The sequence below is a fragment of the Acomys russatus genome, chromosome 11, assembly GCF_903995435.1.
Source record: "Acomys russatus chromosome 11, mAcoRus1.1, whole genome shotgun sequence".
Classification (NCBI taxonomy): Eukaryota; Metazoa; Chordata; class Mammalia; order Rodentia; family Muridae; genus Acomys; species Acomys russatus.
In genome coordinates, this window is record NC_067147.1 from 52,311,703 (window position 1) to 52,333,139 (window position 21,437).

The window sequence follows — 21,437 nt, forward strand, 5'->3', positions numbered from 1 at the left end:
AAACTCTTGCAGGGCTAGACAGGGACAAAGAGCTAGAAGAGTCCTACCCTCCCACTGCACAGTTACAAGTGAGCCCCTAACTCGCATAGAAACTTGCCCAGGCCCAGGGCCCCAGAGTACGCAAGTTATCCCCCATCCAGCCCACTCAGAAGGCAATGCAGAGGAGTGACTAAGGCTGACCTCCTCACCCTTTCTCTCTCTCTCCTTTTTAAAGATTTATTTATTTATTATAACGTATACAGTGCTCTGCCTGCATATACAGCTACATTCCAGAAGAGGGCATCAGATCACATTACAGATGGTTGTGAGCCACCATGTGGTTGCTGGGAATTGAACTCAGGTCCATTGGAAGAGCAGTCAGTGCTCTTAAACTCCGAGCCATCTCTCCAGCCCCCCTCACCCTTTCTCAATCTCAGGTTCTTTGCTCAGGAACCTGGAAAAGCCATGCTTCAGTTCCAGGTGTCCAGGACACCTGAATGTGGGACTGGGTTTTCTGGCAAGTACACATATGCATGGCTTTAAACGCTCTTGAGAAGACAGTTTAATGGGTAGGGGCTTGCTGTGCTAGCATGAAGCCCTGAATTCTGATTCCTTAAACCCATGTAAAGCTGCATCTCAGAGCTCCTGTGGCCAGATAAGAGGCGAACACAAGGTAAGAGGAGAATCCATGAAAACTCCAGGCAGCTGGCCTGAGGTACAGCAGCAAACAACAGAAAGACCCTGCTCCAACAAGGCTGCAGGTGCAGATGTGTACTCTGATCTCCACATGTGTGCCATGCATACACGTACCTGTACACACATCCACACACACCTCTCTCTCTCTCTCTCTCTCACACACACACACACACATCCACACCTCTCTCTCTCTCTCTCTCTCTCTCTCACACACACACACACACATCCACACCTCTCTCTCTCTCTCTCTCTCTCTCTCTCTCTCTCTCTCACACACACACACACACACACACACACACACCAAAAAAGGAAGCTTTAACTAGCACACAGCCTGGAATGGCAGCAGGGATGCCTTGGACTGCCTATAATCATGCTACAAACTTAGAAGTGAAGCTCTGCAGACTGCCACAAAGGAGACCCGGGGATCCCAAGGGAGCCGGGCATATCTCAGGCTTAGATCAGTGCTCCCTGCCCAAAAAAGGCAGATTTCCCAAGAAGTCTGATATGATTCATACTAAAAAGAAAACATATTTGTGGCATTCAGAATCCCAAGACGTTTTCTAATAACCATTCATTCACCAAGGCGGGGGCAGACATACTACACTGACATTGTGAATGTGGCCTTCCCAAACACAGAAATGTGTCATCACTATAAGACAAGTGTCACAAAGCACACACGGCAAACCACACTAACGCTCACATCTTCAAGAGCTGCCTTATTGAATCCTCCCAGTTCCTGGGGTTTGGTCCTGGGACTGTTCCTATCCTATAGTGAGAAGAGAGGCCCAGAGAGGTAAGAAACTTTCCCACTAACATCCCAGGGCAAAAAGCTAAAGCATGAAGATGGAGGCCAGGCTGACTCTAAGCATTTTCGGGTCCAGAGTCTCAGGTGTTCCGGGACTGCCCCAGCAGATCAAAGCAGGCCTGATTTAGTAAGTTAGCTTCTTACCTCTTTCCTCTGTGGGCCCTGGAAGGTCTTTACCAGTTGGTCCTGCTTGAGAACTGAGCCCGGAGAGCCTCTTCTCTGGAAAGGGCTTTCGAGAACCCTCCAGTAAACTTGTGGGCTCATTAAAGAAGTCCTGCGTTGAGCTGGAATCTGACAGGGCCACAGCTGTGCTGTCCTGGCTTCGGTCTGAAGGAGGGAGGGAGGAAAAGGCAGGAGCATGAACTCATAACACCTCAGGCACAGAGGGGTCTACAAGGGCTAGCAAGGGTCCCACGTGTCCAGGATTATCTTGCAGCAAAAGTACCCTCAGTGCACCACTCTAACTGTGCTGAGCACAAACCGCCCTAGACACCCTGAGGCACCAATTTCTATGGGTAACCTTCCTGAGTAGCTCTAAACAGTGGTCTGGCAAACTCAACATTGGCTCTCATGGAAAAGAGCCTGAATGTGCACTGCATTCTGTGGGAATACCCCTACTCCGGATGACTTCAAGCTGCCCATGTGCTGCTGGGAGGAGTGGAGCTGAGAAGAGACATAGAGCAGTCACCATCAGGTAGCATGCTACCATACAGATGTAAGAGAAACTGCATTGGCCAGAAAGCAGCAAATATTTGTGGGCAGGTGTATGTTCTAAATGAAGAGCTCAGATTCCTTTGAGTCTTGGACACAAAGGCAGTTTGTACTCACTCCCTGGCTGTTCTTCTCCAGTCTCCACAGACGCTCTAGGAGAAGACTAGAGGCAGAGCTGCGAGGAGGTTAAAGTTGCCTGGGAATGCAGGCCTAGGGAGATGAAGCTTATCTGGACCCTTCTTCCCTAAGGGACAAAACCCCAGCTTCAGGGGATAGGCAGCAAACTTTACTGCCTCCAGGATACTTGGGAAGGAAAGGGGGAGACTTTCTGATTTAAGAAAAAGCAGGAAATCTACCACTAGGGAGGGACAGGGTCACTAAGAAGGCTGTACCCCTGAGACGCAGGGACACAGAGCCTTCCTAAGTCTGAGGCTAAGTCAACAGAAGAAAGCCACCCTCGCCTCTGCCCAGGGCAGCCAACAAGTACCCACTAGCAAAACAAGCAGAGCAGCTGCTCCTGCAGGAGAGAGGAGCAGGCAGGGATCCCACAGAGGCCAAGGCAGAGAGGAGAACCAGAATGCCGAGCAAAGTCTCACATGAGAAAACATGGAGCTGGCAGCACAATGAAGGCAATCACAGCAACAACAAATTGCAACCCAGGTCAAAGGCCCAGAGGTAGACTAGGTAAATCTACTCCAGGAGTAAATGTTATTGATTTCAGAGAGTTTCTTTGGTGATATTTGGTATTCACTATGGAATTACAAGACATATACTCATGTGCTAAACAAACAAAAACTCATACTGTAAAGAGACAAAATAATAAACCTAGAGTCAGAGACAGCCACGGACTACTTAAAATAGCAACAATTACTGTGATGTGTAATTATAATTAGAATGTTAAGGCTGTAGTGGAAAGCCTGTACACTATCCATGAACAGATGGTGAATTTCAGGAGTGAGCTGGAAATTATAAAGAGTCAAATGCAGTTTCTAGTAATAAAAACAGTAGTCGAGATGAAATGAATACATTTTGCCAGGCTTCCCAGCAGAACTACCATAACTGGGAGGAAGGAAGGATCAAAACTTGAAACTGGAGGGCTGAAGGGACAGCTCAAAGGTTAAGAGCGCTGGTTGCTCTTATGGAGGACTCAGGTTTGGCTCCTAGCACCCACACAGCGGCTCACAGCCACCAGACCCAGGGACTTTGGCACCCTCTCTGGTCTCTGTGGGCATGAGGCACTCACAAATTGTACGTATTTATATTATGCAAGCAAATTACTCATACATGCAAAAATAATAAACTTAACTCCTGGTACAACAGATAAAACTTGAAACTAGCTGAGTATAAATAATCCAAATTGGGAGTGGGAGCAGCAGTGGAGAAGCAGAATAGACCACAAGAATGATCCAGCGCATTAACCAGAGTCACAGAAGTGAGAGAAGCCAGACAGGAAAAACACTGTAAGAGACCATGACTACGGCACTTGCCCAGCATATGAAAAGCCCTGGGTTTGCTCCCAGCACTGAAAAAATTAGGACAAAGAATGACCAAGACTTCCAAAAATCATGAAAGACACTGAGTCACCAAGACTCTCAGAGAACACGAAGCAGGGAAAGGACGCTTCACACATGATGGCTCACACATGTGTAGACACAAACTGCTGGAAACCAAAGACACAGAAAAATCTTAAGGGGATTCAGAAAAAGACACACACAGGAACAAAGGAAGAAGTCTAGGGGCTAAAGGGATGGCTAAGAGATTAAGAGCACTTGCTGCTCTAGCAGAGGACCTAGACGTGGTGACCAGCACCCACATGGTGCTTCACAACAACGCATAACTCTAGGGCCAGGGCGTCTGACACCCTCTTCTGACCTTCAAAGGCACCAGGCAAAACACTCATACACATTAAACAAATAAATCTTTCTTAAAGGTTAAAGAAAAAAACCTACAAGAAACTTCTAATTGGAAGCATGATTCAGATAATATCATTTTTGGGGGGGGGGGGAGAAACAGGTTCCGTAATTAGTAAAAACAACTTCCTAAAAGACAAGAGTAAACAAAGGCCTTTCTGAGATCAGCAAATATGAGTCACATGAAATGTGAAGGTAGAATAAATATGAACCCAGACAGAGAGTTGGCCCTGTATAGTAAATTTAGCTCTCTAGAAATGGCTAATATTATGAAAAACATAAAAGACTTTCTTGCCAGGTCTGGTGTTGCTCACCTGTAAAGCCAGCACTGATAAGGTAGGAGACAAGACTTTGTATATAAAACTAAGCTGAACTAACAACAAAGCACGTAGCCTTGTAAAACATGAAAAAGTCAAACAAATAAAAACTGCACAAAGGCTGGAGGCTCTTATACTGCTGTGAAGTGTGCAGTATCTTTAGAAGGTTGGTGGCAATTAATAATAAATTTTGTTAGCCCTAAGGCACAAACTACACTTGTATAATAAATGACGAAGTGATAAAATAGCTTGTGTATCTGAAGGTGAGTTCATCCTGCATCACTGACGAGCTGTGCTGCAGATGGAGCAAGTCAGTGTGTGCCCTCGACATCACCTACCCATGAGCCTCACAAGGGCTTCTGAGCACAGGGGCAGAGGCAGACACACAGATTGTTGGCTCCATGGCCCTCCATTCTTGCTTCAGAACCTTAGAAATCAAATACTGGTGATGGGTAGCACCTAGCATGCAATCCCAAGGGCCGGTACGAGCCACTTAGTGGGGAAATTGGAAACAAGGTGGAAAGCCTGGACTCTGAAGAGCAGATGTCAGGGCTGAAATCCTGCTCTTCTGTTTCCAACCTTGGAAAGCCTAAAAACTGTGCCACAATTATCTGCACTTTGGTTTCCCTACATGTAAAACTAAGGAACAGTGCTCATTTCCCAAAACTGTCATTAAAATTACACAGGTTATTAAACACAAAGTGCCTATGCAGCGCCTGGCACACAGTAAAACTGGCAGCCTAATTATCCATACATAACTGTTTCAGAGACCAGCTGTGACTTATCAGTAAGTCAGTAAGAATGGAGGGCCACGAAGCCAACAATCTGTGCGTCTGCCTCTGCTCCTGTGCTCAGAAGCCCTTGTGAGGCTCATGGGCATGCACTGACTTGCCTCACACTACGCATCAGAAAATTCATTCTGAATGGAGTTTTGCTGAGCCACACTACACTGGGCACAGGTGCACATTTTTAACCAGCACCCAAACCCTGACCTCAAGTAGATAGGCATGCAGAGGAACACTGAGAATCTGCTTTGCCCTGGGGCAAAGGTGTCAACATGCAGCTGGGTACAGATTGCTGTCAAGTCCACAGCCCAGTAAGTGATAGGCCATGAGCGTCAGCTGGCCGGACACAGCAAGAACAGAGGATCTGTGCCATAGATGAGACCCAAGCTAGAAGCGGGGAGCTGACCAGATTTGTCATACTTGACAGAGAGCTCTTCCCTCGCTTTCAGAGTCAGACTGTGGAGCTTCATAAACCCTGAATGAGGGGTGAAGGCCAGGCCTGCTACACTCAGAAGAAATTCCAAACTGAGTCTCCACTATAAAGGAATCACTTCTCCCTCTGCAGAAATCAGACAGCCCATTTGCGATCTCTGAGGAGAAAGAATACTGATAAAGACCATGGCATTTCCAGTTACCATATAAAAATCAGTGCAGTAACTTAAAAAAAAAAGTATTGGTTTGTGTGCGTGTGCATAGGCATGCATACATGTGTGTGGGAGGACCACAGCATATATATGGAGGCTAGAGGACAGTTCTGTGGCATCAGTTATCTCCTATCATCTTTATGAGGCTCTGGGGACGGGACTCAGGTAGGTAGGCTGCACAGCAAGTGCCTGTGCCTGCGGAGCCATCTTGCTGACCCTTGTTGAAGAACTTTGAACTGACGTATCTCAGGCCCACATTCCAATCTCAGAACTGCTCCTGACATGCTAGATAAACATGGCTGGGTGAGTCTCCTGCCTTAGCCATCACGCTGCCCCACACCCCCACTTTCATGTTTTCTATCAGAAATTGTATTATCCTTACTCCTGAACACAGGATCACCACAGGGACAGCATAATGATCTTTCAGGTCCTATAGCATTCATTCTGGCCTGGACAGAGCAGACAGAGAGCTTGTGCAATGCTAGAGAGGCCTCAAGGCCTCCAGAAAACGGCGGCCATGCTCTTGTTGTTAAGGTCCCAGGCCAGGGCCAGCTTAGCTCAGGCAATAGGAAACATGCTGACCTCACTGCAGACTGAGAGGCATACCCAACACTGAGTTCAGGAAGCAAGCCTCGACAGGATAATCTCACCCACTGGCAGACTGCCCACCAGCTCACTGGCTCTCGAGCTGTTAGGCTCTGGGCCTAAAGGAATTGCCAGTTTGGTGGAATCCCAGCTGTGATCATTATACAAACAGAGGATTGACTTAAGCAAATGGGTATTTACTCCTAATGAGCTAATGCTTCTCAACACTTCAGCGCAAGGGGACCATGGATCTGCCAGCACTGCAGGGAAGACAGCCAGACCACAACAGAAATGGTGATGATAGAATGGAGGCTTGTGCTCCACTTTAGAGCAACGCCCAACTGAGAGAAGACTGACTCTCTCTTAAGCCTTAAAGTAACACTGACAGTCAAAAGCAGCCATAGCAGAGGGACCAGGAGGGGGTCAGGCCTGTGGATGCACTTTCCTGGGCTCTTCCCCAAGCGTCTCACAGGTATGAGAGCCTCTAAGAGCAGGCAGAGCACAGGCTGCCATTGGTCCTGAGGATGTGGTGGTAGCTCCAGTTCTCTCCTCAGGAATGATCACAGCATAAAGCATGCCTAATAAAAGCACACCTGATGGAGCCAGAACCACCACAGTCCTGTGGCAACACCTACAGGTCTCGGTGCTAGGCAGGGCTAGGGGGTTAGAAGTTGTACACAACAAAGAGTGGGAAGCTGGGGTGGGAGGGGTACTGGCAAGGCTGTTGCCTACTTGTGGGATTCTGGGGGCTTACATGCATTAGAAATAGAGGACAGCAAGGGCCGGGATGTAGGTCAGTCAGTAGGATTCCTGTCTGGCATGCATATAGCTCTAGGCTCAGTTCCCAGCACCACATAAACTGGGTGTGCCCCTGTAACTGCCATACCCACTAGGAGGCAACAGGACCAGCTCAAGGTCATCCTTGGCTAGAAAGACAAGTATCTTCTCCCTCCTGCTTCTTTCCGACTAAAATAGCCAAAGACATATTTTTGTTATTTTTAAGTACGTGTAGATGTGTATATACAAGTGAGTATGTGCACCTCGGCACAGGTGATATCTCAGAGGCCAGAGGTGCAGCTGGAGTTAGAGGAGGTTGTGAGCCACATGGCATGGATGCTGAGGACTGAACTAGGTCCTCTGGAAGAAAAGCAAGTGCCCAAGATTAAAAACTTTAAATTACACATCTTTCTTTTTATTGTATATGTGAACACATGCATGCATGTGCCACAGTGTGTACATGGAAGTCAAAGAGGTAACTGGTTCTCTCGTGGCGTGCACGTCCTCAGGCTTGGCATATGTGTCTTCCTGATGAGCCATCCATTTTGATGTTCCTTTCTCTGTCTCCCTTCTCTTCGAGAAAAGACTCTCGTATATAGCCTATGATGGCCTCGAACTTGGGACCCTCCTACTTCAGGCTCCTCATTACTGCGATTGCAGGCAGGAGTTACCACACCCAGCAGAGGTGCATTTCTTCAAATAAGAGACATGAATGGATGCAAAGTTCAGGATTCCACTTCTGTCTGTTCCTTCAGGTGTGCTGAGTATGACATGGTGGGTGATTTAAAGTAACCCTGACTGTAAACTCCAAGAAGACCCTCATGGTTCCATATCAAGAACCCAACTAGAGCCCAGCATGGTGGTGCACAGCTTTAATCCCAGCACTCAGGAGACAGAGGCAAGTGGATCCCTGTGAGTTCGAGGCCAGCCTGGTCTACAAAGCAAGTCCAGGACAGTCAAGGCTACACAGGGAAAGCCTGTCTCGAAAAAACAAAGAAGCAAACAAACAAACAAGAACTCAACTAGTCAGAAGGAAGCCAAGTTTCACTCCTCTCAGACCAACAAGGTGAAGAAAAATGAAAAGCTCTTAGTGTGGCTCTCAGCCTGGAGTGGTGGATCACACCTATAACTCCAGAAATCAGGAGGCTGAGGCAGGAGAATCTCTGTGACTTGAGGCCAGCCTAAGCTACCTTGTAGAATCCACACTAAAAAATAAACAGGTGGCTCTGGTGGGCATACATACAACAGAGCCTCTCCATCTCCTCTCCTAGGGAGTCGCATCTTCTCTGGTACAGCGCTGACTGAGGACCTTGGGGAGGCAAACAGACAAAGATAATAAAGACACCCCTCTTTCTGCCACCAGCTGGCAAATGACCAGCTCAGAGGTGAGTGAAATCAGGCAGACAACAACAGAGCCTAGCAGCTCTCCCAGAACACAAAGCCAGCCTGAGACTCCAAAGTCAGATCAATTGGCTGCGAACCACAAGGAAGACTAAGTGGGAAGCCTGGGGCAGCCTCTCCTCCTAAGCAGGAGGCCTTGCACTTAAGGCTCGCCAGTGGGGCAAAAGGAAAGGAATGCTACTGACCACTGTTTCCTCCACTCCTAGAAGGCCCTCAGCAGGGCAGTCTTCTCCTCCCCAAGCAAGACACAGTACATTGAAGAAGGCTAGAAGTTGGGGAGACTTCTGGGAGAGCAGGGTGAGATTCTTTTTGAGTGGCGCTCCTACTCAGGTTGTACCTTCAGGAAGGGACTTACCCTCCCTGGCCAACACTACATGTTTTCTGGATAGCTGAATTCAGCTTGGTCCCAACATGCACAGTGCATGGCCCAGGCACACTGGTAAAAGAAACTAGGGAGTGTACAGACCCATGGGGCTAGGGCATCGGCTGAGAGCCACAGCTAAAAGCTGAGCGTCAGTCCTACCTCTTCTACACAGCTGCCATACTACAGACCTTACCTGGGATCCTGTAACTGAGGGTCCAAAGGAGGCAGACATTGAGCACTCAGGGGCCTTGGAGTGCTTTGAGTGGGTGTTTGGCTAATGCTACTAAAGCAAAGACTGCTTGCTCCCTTGGTGGCCTGCAGAAGACCACATGTAGACAGAGTCAAGTAGTGTTCTCTGTTGCCTTGTCTCAGCCACCAGCTTCATCTCTGAAAGGGTCCTGGGACAAAGACTGTAGGGTGCCCTGGACTTGAGACAGCAAGATACCTACAGAAAGTCTATTTGATTGAGGACTATCAAGATTCAGACCATGGACTAGAGAGATGACTCAGCAGTTAAGAGCACTGGCTGCTCTTCTAGAGGATCTGGGCTCCATTCCCAGCACCCACGTGGCAGCTTGTAACTGTCTGTAATTCCTGTCCTAGGGGATCCAACATCCTCTTCTAACCTCCCTGGGCACCAGACACATATGTAGTGCACAGACATATACTCAGGTAAAATAATCATATTCATAAAATAGATGAAAAAGTTTCAGTCAGCTGGGTGCGGTGGCTCATGCCTGTAATCCCAGCACTCAGGGAGGCAGAGGAAGGTGGATTTCTGTGAATTCAAAACCAGCCTGGTCTACAAAGTGAGTCCAGGACAGCCAAGGCTACACAGAGAAACCCGGTCTCGAAAAACAAACAAACACAATTGGTCACCCTTCCCTGGTGGGGTGAGAAGAATTACAAGAGACTGACACACGAGTGAGACCCTTAAGGACCACACACAGCCCAGTTTAGCCCTGAGTCTCAGAACTTGAGGGTGTACTTTTCTGAAGAAGCTGCCTGGTGGTCAACAGGAAGATGATTGGCACCAGCAAGTAGGCTACAGGCTGGCCATCAAGTTCTTATTTAAAAAAATACAGAGGCAGGTGGATCTCTGAGAATTTGAGGCCAGCTCAGTCTACAGAGAGTTCCAGGATAGCCAGGGCTATTACACAGAGAAACCCTGTCTCCAAAAAATAAAAAAAAAAAAAATTGCTTACATGGCAACTTTTCACAGTAAGGAAGACTTGGGGCAAGATCAGAAATATCTGATTCCCTTAATCACACAAAGGCACAGGAGCCATAGCAGCCTGCCCTCTTTCAATCCTGAGGGGGACGCACGGCGGCTGGGCACCTGGTGATGAAGCCCTGGCACCCTCCATCTCCAGCGTAGGATCCAAAGGAATGAGAGCACCACAAAGAGGGAAAGGGGCTGGCTTGGTGACAGAAAGGCAGCCTGTGCCATCAGCTCTGAGAGGAAGCTCTGTTTTGAGTCCTTCACCCAGTTTAATTATGCTTAATACCACAGGATGAGCAGACAATCTGATTGAGTTTCCTTATGAGATGCAAGCTTCCAGGATCTCCTTCAATGTGAGCCACTTGCTCCAGGAGTCAGATTACAATAGCTCCTGTTTATTTTCTAAGCTTAGGGCAATGAATATGCAGAAAGATACATGTGACCATACCATCAGAGACTGAATTGGCTCTGACCAGTAAACCTAAAGAGACCAAAATGTCTACCAATCAGAAAACAAGTTTCTAAAAACCACACACTCAAGTAGAATCAACATTCTGAGAAATTTCCAACTAGGCAAAATCCATTCTAGCTTTGCTAGCCAGCCACCAGGAAAGGATGGGTCCACCAGGGACAGGCCTGGCCGTGGGAAACAGAGGTACCCAGAGCAGGCTGAAGAGACTGCAAAGGCACCAACAAGAGACATCAGAAGCACAGAGGCTCTGTTGATGAGAGAGAAGCAAGCAGCAGGTGGGTGGCAGGGCATCATACTATGGGGAAGCAGGTTGCATTCTCACCCTGTTAGCTACTTTTCCTGGGTCAGTGAAGCAATGCCAGACCCTTCAAGCTTCACCTTGCTCAGACTGCAGTGCTGGAAGCCTGATATTCACAGGGAGGAGAAAGTGGCTTCTCTATGTCTCTTTCACTCTGTGTCTCAGGTCAGGAGAGACACTGGCCAGAGAGAATTCAACAGGCTTCCCACATTCCTAAGGTTAGTGAACAGCCAGCTCTGAACTCATGGCTAGCTGGTGTACTTCCCAGGAAGGCTCTTCCAATAAAAGACAAGGAGAACCTGTGTGTCTGGAGCCAAACAGGAGTCCCCGTGACCCTGTCACCCCACTGCTTGCAGAAGAGAGCCTGCCTCTTAGAGCACAGCTGCTCTCCCAAGTTCTTTCCCCACACATGCCTTTATGCCCACCTCACCACCCAGCATCCCGACACTGCGCAAGGCTTTGTGCCACCCTAACCACCCAGCATGCCGACACTGCATAAGCCTTTGTGCCACCCTAACCACCCAGCATGCCGACACTGCATAAGCCTTTGTGCCACCCTAACCACCCAGCATGCCGACACTGCATAAGCCTTTGTGCCACCCTAACCACCCAGCATGCCGACACTGCATAAGCCTTTGTGCCACCCTAACCACCCAGCATCCCGACACTGCACATCCTTTCTGCCACCCTAACCACCCAGTATCCTGACACTGCATAAGCCTTTGTGCCACCCTAACCACCCAGCATCCCGACACTGCATAAGCCTTTGTGCCACCCTAACCACCCAGCATCCCGACACTGCACATCCTTTCTGCCACCCTAACCACCCAGTATCCTGACACTGCACAAGCCTTTGTGCCACCCTAACCACCCAGCATCCCGACACTGCATAAGCCTCTGTGCCACCCTAACCACCCAGCATCCCGACACTGCACAAGCCTTTGTGCCACCCTAACCACCCAGCATCCCGACACTGCACAAGCCTTTGTGCCACCCTAACCACCCAGCATCCCGACACTGCACAAGCCTTTGTGCCACCCTAACCACCCAGCACCCCGACACTGCACAAGCCTCTGTGCCACCCTAACCACCCAGCATCCCGACACTGCATAAGCCTCTGTGCCACCCTAACCACCCAGCATCCCGACACTGCATAAGCCTCTGTGCCACCCTAACCACCCAGCATGCCGACACTGCACAAGCCTTTGTGCCACCCTAACCACCCAGCATGCCGACACTGCACAAGCCTCTGTGCCACCCTAACCACCCAGCATGCCGACACTGCACAAGCCTTTGTGCCACCCTAACCACCCAGCATGCCGACACTGCACAAGCCTTTGTGCCACCCTAACCACCCAGCACCCCGACACTGCACAAGCCTTTGTGCCACCCTAACCACCCAGCATCCCGACACTGCATAAGCCTTTGTGCCACCCTAACCACCCAGCATCCCGACACTGCATAAGCCTTTGTGCCACCCTAACCACCCAGCATGCCGACACTGCACAAGCCTCTGTGCCACCCTAACCACCCAGCACCCCGACACTGCACAAGCCTTTGTGCCACCCTAACCACCCAGCATGCCGACACTGCACAAGCCTTTGTGCCACCCTAACCACCCAGCACCCCGACACTGCACAAGCCTTTGTGCCACCCTAACCACCCAGCATCCCGACACTGCATAAGCCTTTGTGCCACCCTAACCACCCAGCATGCCGACACTGCACAAGCCTCTGTGCCACCCTAACCACCCAGCACCCCGACACTGCACAAGCCTTTGTGCCACCCTAACCACCCAGCATGCCGACACTGCACAAGCCTTTGTGCCACCCTAACCACCCAGCACCCCGACACTGCACAAGCCTTTGTGCCACCCTAACCACCCAGCACCCCGACACTGCACAAGCCTCTGTGCCACCCTAACCACCCAGCATGCCGACACTGCACAAGCCTCTGTGCCACCCTAACCACCCAGCATCCCGACACTGCACAAGCCTTTGTGCCACCCTAACCACCCAGCATCCCGACACTGCACAAGCCTTTGTGTCACCCTAACCACCCAGCATCCCGACACTGCACAAGCCTTTGTGTCACCTCACCACCCAGCATCCCGACACTGCAGTGCTCTCTAGTCCACAATGTTTTTGGTCCCCAAATCTCCCCCAATGCCCTGTAGACTGATAGTAGTTATCCCAATCAACAGCCCCTAGAGAAACAACCTTCTCTCAAGTCGTGAGGCCCAAGCAAAGCAAGGGTCAGGGTGCTCTCATTCCTGACTTTCCCCATGGTGCCCTCTTCCATGCCTAGCACACAGCAGGAGCTGCTGAACTGCCATCATCACAATGGCCTGAAAGAGGTTCTCAGAAAGGTTAAAATTAAGAGAAGGGAGCAGGAAGGAGGCAACTGGCCATCCCCAACAGCATGTGCTCCCCTGGGAGTCTCTCCCGCTTTGGGCAGGTCTATTTACAGGAATATGGAGCACCTATAAAACCCAGCCTGCCCTTCCCCTAGGAGGACAGGGTGAAGATCAGGGTCAGGACAGACTAAAGAGTCATTTGCAATCCCGGGCCCTTAGTAGGCAGGACACTGTGAAGTACAAACACAGGCCCACCTCAGGGTTTTGGGTACTGTGCACAATCTGAGTTTTTACACTTTTCCTCATACAGGGAATTTGGATCTTAAGACTCTGTTGCCTTTTTGTTGTTGTTTTAAGAACAAATGAACAAAGCAATGGAAATCCAGGCCCGAACTACCTGCCAGGCAGGGAGGCAGGAGAACTGCGGGGGAGAGGCTACCACTGCCTTTGCATCAGGCCAGAACTGGGGAATGGGCAGCTGGCAGAAGCCAAACATAGCACATCAAACACACATTCTCGAAATCACAGGACCGTCAGACATGAAGGTGCTCCTGGTCACAGGGGAAGCAGGGAGCCGGACTGAGGGCTGAGCATGCGGTCTGCACTGTTCCCTGAAGCGAGCCGTGACAGGTGCAAGCAGAAAGACAGCCTGGAGAACAGAGTGTGGTCAGGGTTAGGGGCAGCACGGGCAATATTGGTGAAGGCAGTGTAGGTGGACAGGTGAGAATGAAAACAAACAGCGCACAACAGTGACAGAATGGTGAGTGAGGATGGATGGCCGTGAAGGGGGTATGGTACCCTAGGTTCCCTATGAAGCCCCCCTATACAACGTGGGGTATGGGGATCCTTGGTAGCTCTGTCCATGCGGATAATGGGGTTGAGTGGGCCACACCTACAACTCCCAAGGCTCCTCCTATTCTTTTCTCCTCTGCCAATACAGTCCACAGAACTTGGCTAACCAAGCCAGGCCTCTAGGATATGGAACCTCGCATCTCCAGTATTGGCCCTTGGTTAACCCCACTTCTCAGCTATATGAGTGACCTGAGCCTACCTCCTCTGAGCTTACAGGGCTGTTCTATGCGACTGACACATAGTGCTGCCAGAACACCTGGGTGGATTCGGGCACACGCTAGTTAAAGAATCTCAGACTAGCCATAGTATAAGCCCTCTGACCTCTAAGGCCCTTCCTGGGTTTGACATTCTCAAGTGACATGGAGCATCACAGACAAACAATAAGGCTCTTCATCCAATAAATACTGCCACTGACATATTCTGCAAGTCAATTTACCAATCAAATGAAGGCAAAAAGCCACTTAGCAATGACCCTATTCCACACACTTTTCACTGAGGCACCTCCAACCAGGACAGAAAGAGCACAATCTGTGAAGTGAGCCTTGTACTACCTGGCCGGGGAAAAGACTTTGACTCTATTCTTTCAGCTCTGCCCTGACACACAGGAAGGCTGGCCCGCCCACAGCTTCATTTTCTTTTAGGGACTGAAGCTCCGTAACTGACAGCATATGGTGCTGTGCTCAGAAGCCTAATTGCTCACACGTGCACAGGTGTGCACATACCTGCACCAACTAGCATGTGGGGGAGAACAAGAGTCTAATCAACTATTACCGTCTGCCATCTGACATGGACACACTATAATGAGTGGGAGCCCCTTACAGGTTACAGTGGACTTCTCATATCCCTAGGCAGGAAGTCTCAATATAAAGTACACGTGCCAGTTCCAGGAGATACACCTGAAGAAGTTAGTTGAGTTGGGAGAACAGCGGCATCAGCTGGACACTCATCTCAATTGCTCCCTTCCTACCCCTCTCCCTCTCCATCTCAGTCTGGTCAGTCTAGGGTGCCCTTGGGACCTGGCTGCTGTGGCCTCAAGGGCCAATCCCAAGGCCCTCGCCAAGTGTGATAGGCAGTGTTCAGCTCTAGTGCAGGCAGCGCAGTTCAGACAGGGAAGCTGGGTCTTGGATCAAATGGCAAGTTACCTGTCTCCACCTAATGAGTCATCTGGCGCTGCCTCCACATCTGCTGAGGCCATACTTCAGCTAGAAAGTTGGGGTAAAAACCGAGAATACCCCAGGGCCTGGGCTTCTTCCTCTATGAGGTATTACCCAGTTCATGCTCACTGATGCCCTCAAGAACTGCATCTAGGAAGAGGCCGGGCTGTGCAAATACTTTCAAAACCCTTGAGACAAACAAACAAGGCCCTATCTAAGGAAGCTGAGCATGTAATCGATGAAGCTAATTTGGGATTCAGCCGTCCACTGACTTCCAGGGCCTGTTACTGCCTTGCCCCTCCATCTGACTTCAAATGACCCCCTAGGCCATGTGGTATCAGGCTAGAAGCACCTATCACCCTCGTTGTCCTGGGAGGTGACTCTGACTCAGGAGGAAGTATTACTATCCTGCCATTGGTCATGGAGCAGGAGTAGCTGTGGGTAGTGTGGCTTCAAGCTACCAGCAAATGCCTTAACTTGCAATCTGCTCGCTACTGTCTAAGGTCTGGACCTTTCCCTAGGAACTAGGGAAACCGGTGAAAAGGTCACCACAACATCTGAAGAGTGTGGCTACTTTTAGGGCTCTAATTATTTTCTTGTTACAGACATTTCTTTAGGGGTGCAGAGGGTGAAGAGGCTGGGGGTTCTGAAAGTGCAATGCTCTCCATACACTGGAGCTGGAGAAAACTGAGGTGTGGAAACCCAGTGGCTCCACAGTTAACAGGAATCACTTTTGAAACCCTTGAAAGTATATCTGAACTTAACTGTCCTGCCAACTTCCAGAACAACTACTTGTTAGGTTAGTCCCATAAACTTATCAGGGCCAGCACCCAGTTCCTGAACTCTGCAGCAGTCTCCTAATAGCTCTATGGCCATTCATGTGCACACATGGGCTAGCAAGGCCATCAGTGCCAAGTGATGACATGGGCTCCTCTGAGGCACTCCTGCCTCCCTCCTTCCTGCTCCTAGAAGCATATTCAATCCTTTGAGCTGACAGCCAAGCCCATGGTACCTGCAGTCTCAGCTGGCTGGGGTGGGGGGTGGGGGGTCAGGCTGCAGAGCTGGCACAGGCTTTGCCAAGTACAGGAGTGCATGCCAGGTTCACATGGACACTGAGAAAGGTAGCTCTGTCTCCTGAAAACTCTGACATGGTGGCTGCATCCTCAACAAAAGTATCTACCAGAAACTCACAGAACAAGGGTCTACTCTTACTGTTTTCTTAGTATCTTCAAAAGTCAATGGTTGGAACAGGGTGGTCCTCCCAAGTAATTTGAATTAACTAAGAAGGGGCAAAAGACATAAGGAGATGTGCTGAGCTGGAAACTGGAGGGTCTGGGGGTCAGTGTCTCTCATTTTTCCTCTGGAGATATAAACACACAGTGACTTTTCAAAGACACAACCCACTGAGAGGTAGTGCAGACACAGCACACGCACAGAAGCTCAGTCTCTTCTCAACACACATACAGTAGCCCCAACCAAACCTAGGAGAAGCTCAAGTGTTCTGCTGTCTCAGGTAATCATCAAACACCAGCCCCAGAGGAGGGGAGCCCTAGCCACGGTGTCGTCCTTCCTTGGAGCTTTTCTGAAACTGCTCTCAGCACAGCAAGCTGGAACAAACACCTATGCTCTCCAGCAATCTGTATACAAGGCAGGCCTCAGCAGGGTTCTGGAGCCAAGGTAGCATAAGCCCTGCCCACTCAGCTCTCTGCTGGACCTCAAAGTGAGAGCTACCATGGCACCCAGAGAATCCATCCTTCTCCTAAGAACCACCTGACATGGGAGCACAGCCCTGGCACCAATCTTCCTTACTCAGGAGGGTCCCATCACCATCTCGGAAGGCAGAGCACAACCTGTTTCCCCACAGCCCAGATGAGATGAGTGACATGGAGTGAGGGTGTCTTTCAGCAGATCACCACTTCTCTAGGGTTATACTTTAATGATCCTTTGAGTCCATCAATCCGCTTGCCCCAAGTACTCTGCACCGGCTTGGTACTGTACAGGTGAGAACATGGAAAGAGCAAGCTATGGGCCAGCATGCAAGCCTCCTACTGTTAGTAAGGGATGTGACTGAACAGTCGCCACCTGCCTCGTCCCACATGGAATAGCCTTAGGAACAAATGGTTCTAGCTGACTCCACCAGCATCCCATCTGGATGCCCAAGGGTGACAGGGTTAGTATTAGTTATGGCCTACCTACCATCAAAGGACAGAGCCATGACAATGAGCTGCAGACAGATGTAGGCCACATGGAGAGCAGACAGTGCCAACAATCACTTCCAGGCAGCCTACAAGTCTTCCAACTGCCATTCAAAGATGTCAGCACCCCCGTTTTGCAGGTAGGAAAATACAAGCTCATAGGAAGCTGCCTGGGCCAGACCTGCTCCTTCTCTGCCTCCCAGGTAGCGAGTAGGCAGATGGCGACTCTGAGCATGTCTTGGAAGCACAAGAAGCACCGTGAATCCATGAGGTAAATGAGCGGCTGCAACATTGCCCGTGTCACCCCAGAGCCAGCACCACCCTCACCAAGACAAAGCGACAAATAAAGTCGCTCAAGCACCCTCCCCACAACTGGTGTGCCGCCCTGGGCACAGTAGGGAGAACAGGGACTATACCGTCCGGCGTCGCCTGCTGATGGGGTTTTTTACATTTGACGTAATCGTGGTCAATCGGAGTGGCTGTGTAAGGTGGGGATGTCAGACCTGGGCCAGAGGAGGAGGGGAGGGAGGCTCCGGGGCCAGGCAGTGTCCCAGCTGAAGAGTGGGAGTCCTCATCCACCAGGCAGGCCTTCTCCCTGTGGGGACAGAGGTACAAGTCAATGTCCACATTATGATAAAATAAGTGTGTTACTATGGGTCAGCACCCTGCCCATACCTTGAGTGGTCCCTGTCCATAGCAGCCCCATAGCCTCCAGCTTCTAACTGGATGCTGCCCAACCTTTCTGGCCAGGGTCTAACAGCATCTGGTCTCAGGCTCAGGAGATCTTGCAGGGGAAGTGACAAGCAGTTCCTCAGCAAGTCAGAGCTTTCTGCAAGACAGCTCAAACAGCCAATCCCTGACAAGTGGGCAGGTACAATACATACTACTGCAGGCTTAGACATGGTGAGGGTTTTTGCTACAACGCTGGTAAGTGGGGTGGAGGGAGGAGAGTTACCCTCCATGTTCATGGAAATAATCACAGGGTATCCACTCTATGCAGCAATAGTATGGGCTAGGGAAAGGTGCCAAACAGCATAGACAGACAGTGTCCCAGGCCTAATGTTGAAGACAGAGCAACACCTTCGGTTGTTCCTTTCTTTGTTGAAGTTTGAGGAGGAGGCAAAACAGGAGAGTCAACCTGTAAACCTCCACTAGTGCCAGGAGGAGGGAGAGGAGAGAGACAGCCCTATCATTTGAGTCAGGGTCTGAGAGAGAAGGAAGTCCAACATGGAGACGGCAGACAGCCACAAGGCACTGTGGAAGAGTTCTTCAGAACCCTGTGAGAAATCAGTGTCAGGGAAAGCATGCTTACACTCTGAGCCAGTCAGTACTGAAAATAACAGCAAGCATCATAAATAGCTGTGCCTTACTCAATTTGTTTATTTGGTTTTTTTAGTTAAAGGAACCTAGAGGGGTACCATAGTGGCAGAACACTTGCCAAACATACACAGGGCCCTGGGTTCAATCCTTTAGTACCACAAATGCAAATGAAACTTGCAATTGCATGTGTGCAAATATATAGAAAACCATTTGAGAAATTAAATTGAATAATGGCCCAATCTGGTGACAAGACAGGATCTGTCATATTTTAGTCTATGTATGTGTATAAACATGTCTGACTTCCTTAATTACAATGTAGTCATATATTATTTGTCTAATTAAATTTTCCAGGGCAACATTATGATCAATGAAAACCTCTCAGAACTGGAAAACAGCTGTCTATAGAGTACACTATGCCAGCCGAAGCGGCCTACCACCATCTCTCCCATTGCTTGTGCAGAACTGAACACTGCTCATTGGAGACACAGGTCATATGACTACCAATAGCCATGAACCAGCAGTTCTCAGGGTCAGGGTCAGGGCCTGGGACCAGCTTTCTCTGCTGGGTCCTGCAAAATCCTCAGCCAGGTGAGGCCTCAGAGATGGGAGGACTGTATTGAGCAGCAGGATAGAAACAGCAAAATAGAACTTATAGCAGGAAACAAGTGATCAGTCTCCAAGCAACTGAAGAGATTGTGCCAGGGTCCTATCTCCCTGCTCTCTCTGGCACCGAGGGAAGAAGCACATTGGTACTCTAGAGAGCAGGCCATCATACACTGGGCCTCAGAGGTCACCCAGTTGGGAGTCTTGGACAAGAGGAAAAAGTAAAACCTAATCTTTTATTATGTTCTGCACAGAACAAGGCTTTGTTCCACTGGAGCAGGAGGGAGGGGCTGGCTTCTCCCCAGGACTCACCCTTGAAGGTAGGAAAGCACCAGCCAATGCCATAGAGTCAAAGGTGTGACAAACACCCTCTCCCAAACTCACGAGAAACAGCTCGGACCGCAGGCACAGACTCTGGGTCCCAGTTTATCCAGTAGCCCTCCTCTGACACTAGCAACAGTTAATGAGCCACCCAGGGTCCCTGGGAGCCAGCACTTACTTTTCTGAAGCTCTGGGTGTATTCTTCTCCTCGCCCCTGGCAAAAGGTCCTTCTGCTGCCTCCTTCATAAAGCTGACCAGGACCTCTGCAGCAACCCCAGAATCAGGTTTGCCCAGGAGCTTCAGGATGGACGCATGGAGCCGGAAGTACACCTAGAACAACACCTCTGGGATGATAAACAGCCTGTTGCACACCAAGGCCTGCTCCGCAGGTGAGGCAGCCACACTAGAAGCAGGCTGCTGGCCTGGGAGACAAGCTACCACACAATGCCTGCCCTTTTTAGCCTTTAACACCCCCAACACAAATAAGCCCTGAAAATTAAAACAGATACTGTCAGCATTCTAACATTAACTTGTACCTAGTAATCCAAGCACATGATAATGGGACAATGGTGCAGTAACAGCCAGGGCGCACTGCCCAATCTGACGGAGCCCAGGATAGACTCAATCTTGCTAAGTAGCTGGGGGTGGTCTAGAACTCTTGACCCCTGTCTCAATTTCCCAACTGTGCTATTTTGTTTGACTATCTGCTCACATGATTGGCAAGTATGACAAGGAGAATCTTAGAATGGCTAAGGAAGCAACATGCTCACCAGTGTCATTCACTAGCGAACTGGACGCCACAATCAGAATTGTAAATCGTCTCTAACTCCACCTTTAAACTTCAGCCCCTGGAAACACTCCTGAGAACTCTGATACAAGACCCAGCGGGCAGGCACATGCTTCCTCACACTATCCTGGTAAAGCAACAAGAGGCCACGCCCACAGAGAGGCTTTTCAGGGGACAACCGAAAGGCAGGAAAGTTTACCAATGAAAATGTGAGCCACAAAAGTCTACAACAATATTCCTAACACAGTGATAGGAAAAAACACCTAGACCTTCAAGAACATAGCCAAACTATTAGTACAGATTAGGGGTGGGGTGGGGGGCAGGACCAGGGTTATTGGGGACTTTCATGTTTTATATTCTTAGAAATTGTATGACTCTCTTAAAACAAACAAACAAATGAATACATATATAGACTTTATAATCAGGGGAGTAAAAAACAAAAACAAAAGCCTGTGCCCATAGAAGCAGGAAAATAACAAGAAACAGATTCTGCCTAATCTAGCCCCATGGGTCTGGCTGAGGGTCAGCACTCACAGAACAATAGTGCAAGCCTTCACCAACTGTAATCTAGAAATCATGCAAGTGAACCCTGGCAGTATAGCACTGCTCTAGTGCTGAGCAGCAGTGGAACGAATAAACAAACGAACAAAGCAGAACACAACATTCCCTGACTCAGGGCAGCCTGGTTTTGCCCTGGCCTGACCTGCTAAGGTGGGTGGTCTAGGCCCAGACAGACTGAGGTCTCACTTGGCCTATCTGCACCTAGGGACAAGAGTGACTACCCACCATCCCCTCCTGCCAGGCAACAAGTCTAAATGCCTGTGCAGCTATGGCTACTTCCTTTGAGAAATGAAAACAAAATGCTCACTCTCTCCAAAACAAT

General features: G+C 49.6%; 1 protein-coding gene across 4 annotated transcripts in view; it reads right to left on the reverse strand.

Annotated features, from left to right (window-relative positions):
- Cabin1 (calcineurin binding protein 1) overlaps positions 1-21,437 on the reverse strand; it is a 118,501-nt gene that overhangs the window by 52,281 nt on the left and 44,783 nt on the right. Inside the window, exons 24-27 of one of the 4 annotated variants that reach the window (XM_051153230.1) lie at positions 19,946-20,097; positions 18,027-18,118; positions 8,453-8,518; positions 1,625-1,807 (exon numbers count right to left, since the gene is read on the reverse strand). In XM_051153230.1, the coding sequence (XP_051009187.1) occupies positions 1,625-1,807; positions 8,453-8,518; positions 18,027-18,118; positions 19,946-20,097 (493 nt within the window). Of the gene's footprint in view, positions 1-1,624; positions 1,808-8,452; positions 8,519-17,939; positions 18,119-19,945; positions 20,098-21,437 lie in introns of all 4 variants that reach the window. The other 3 variants (XM_051153228.1, XM_051153231.1, XM_051153229.1) reach the window with 3 other exon arrangements.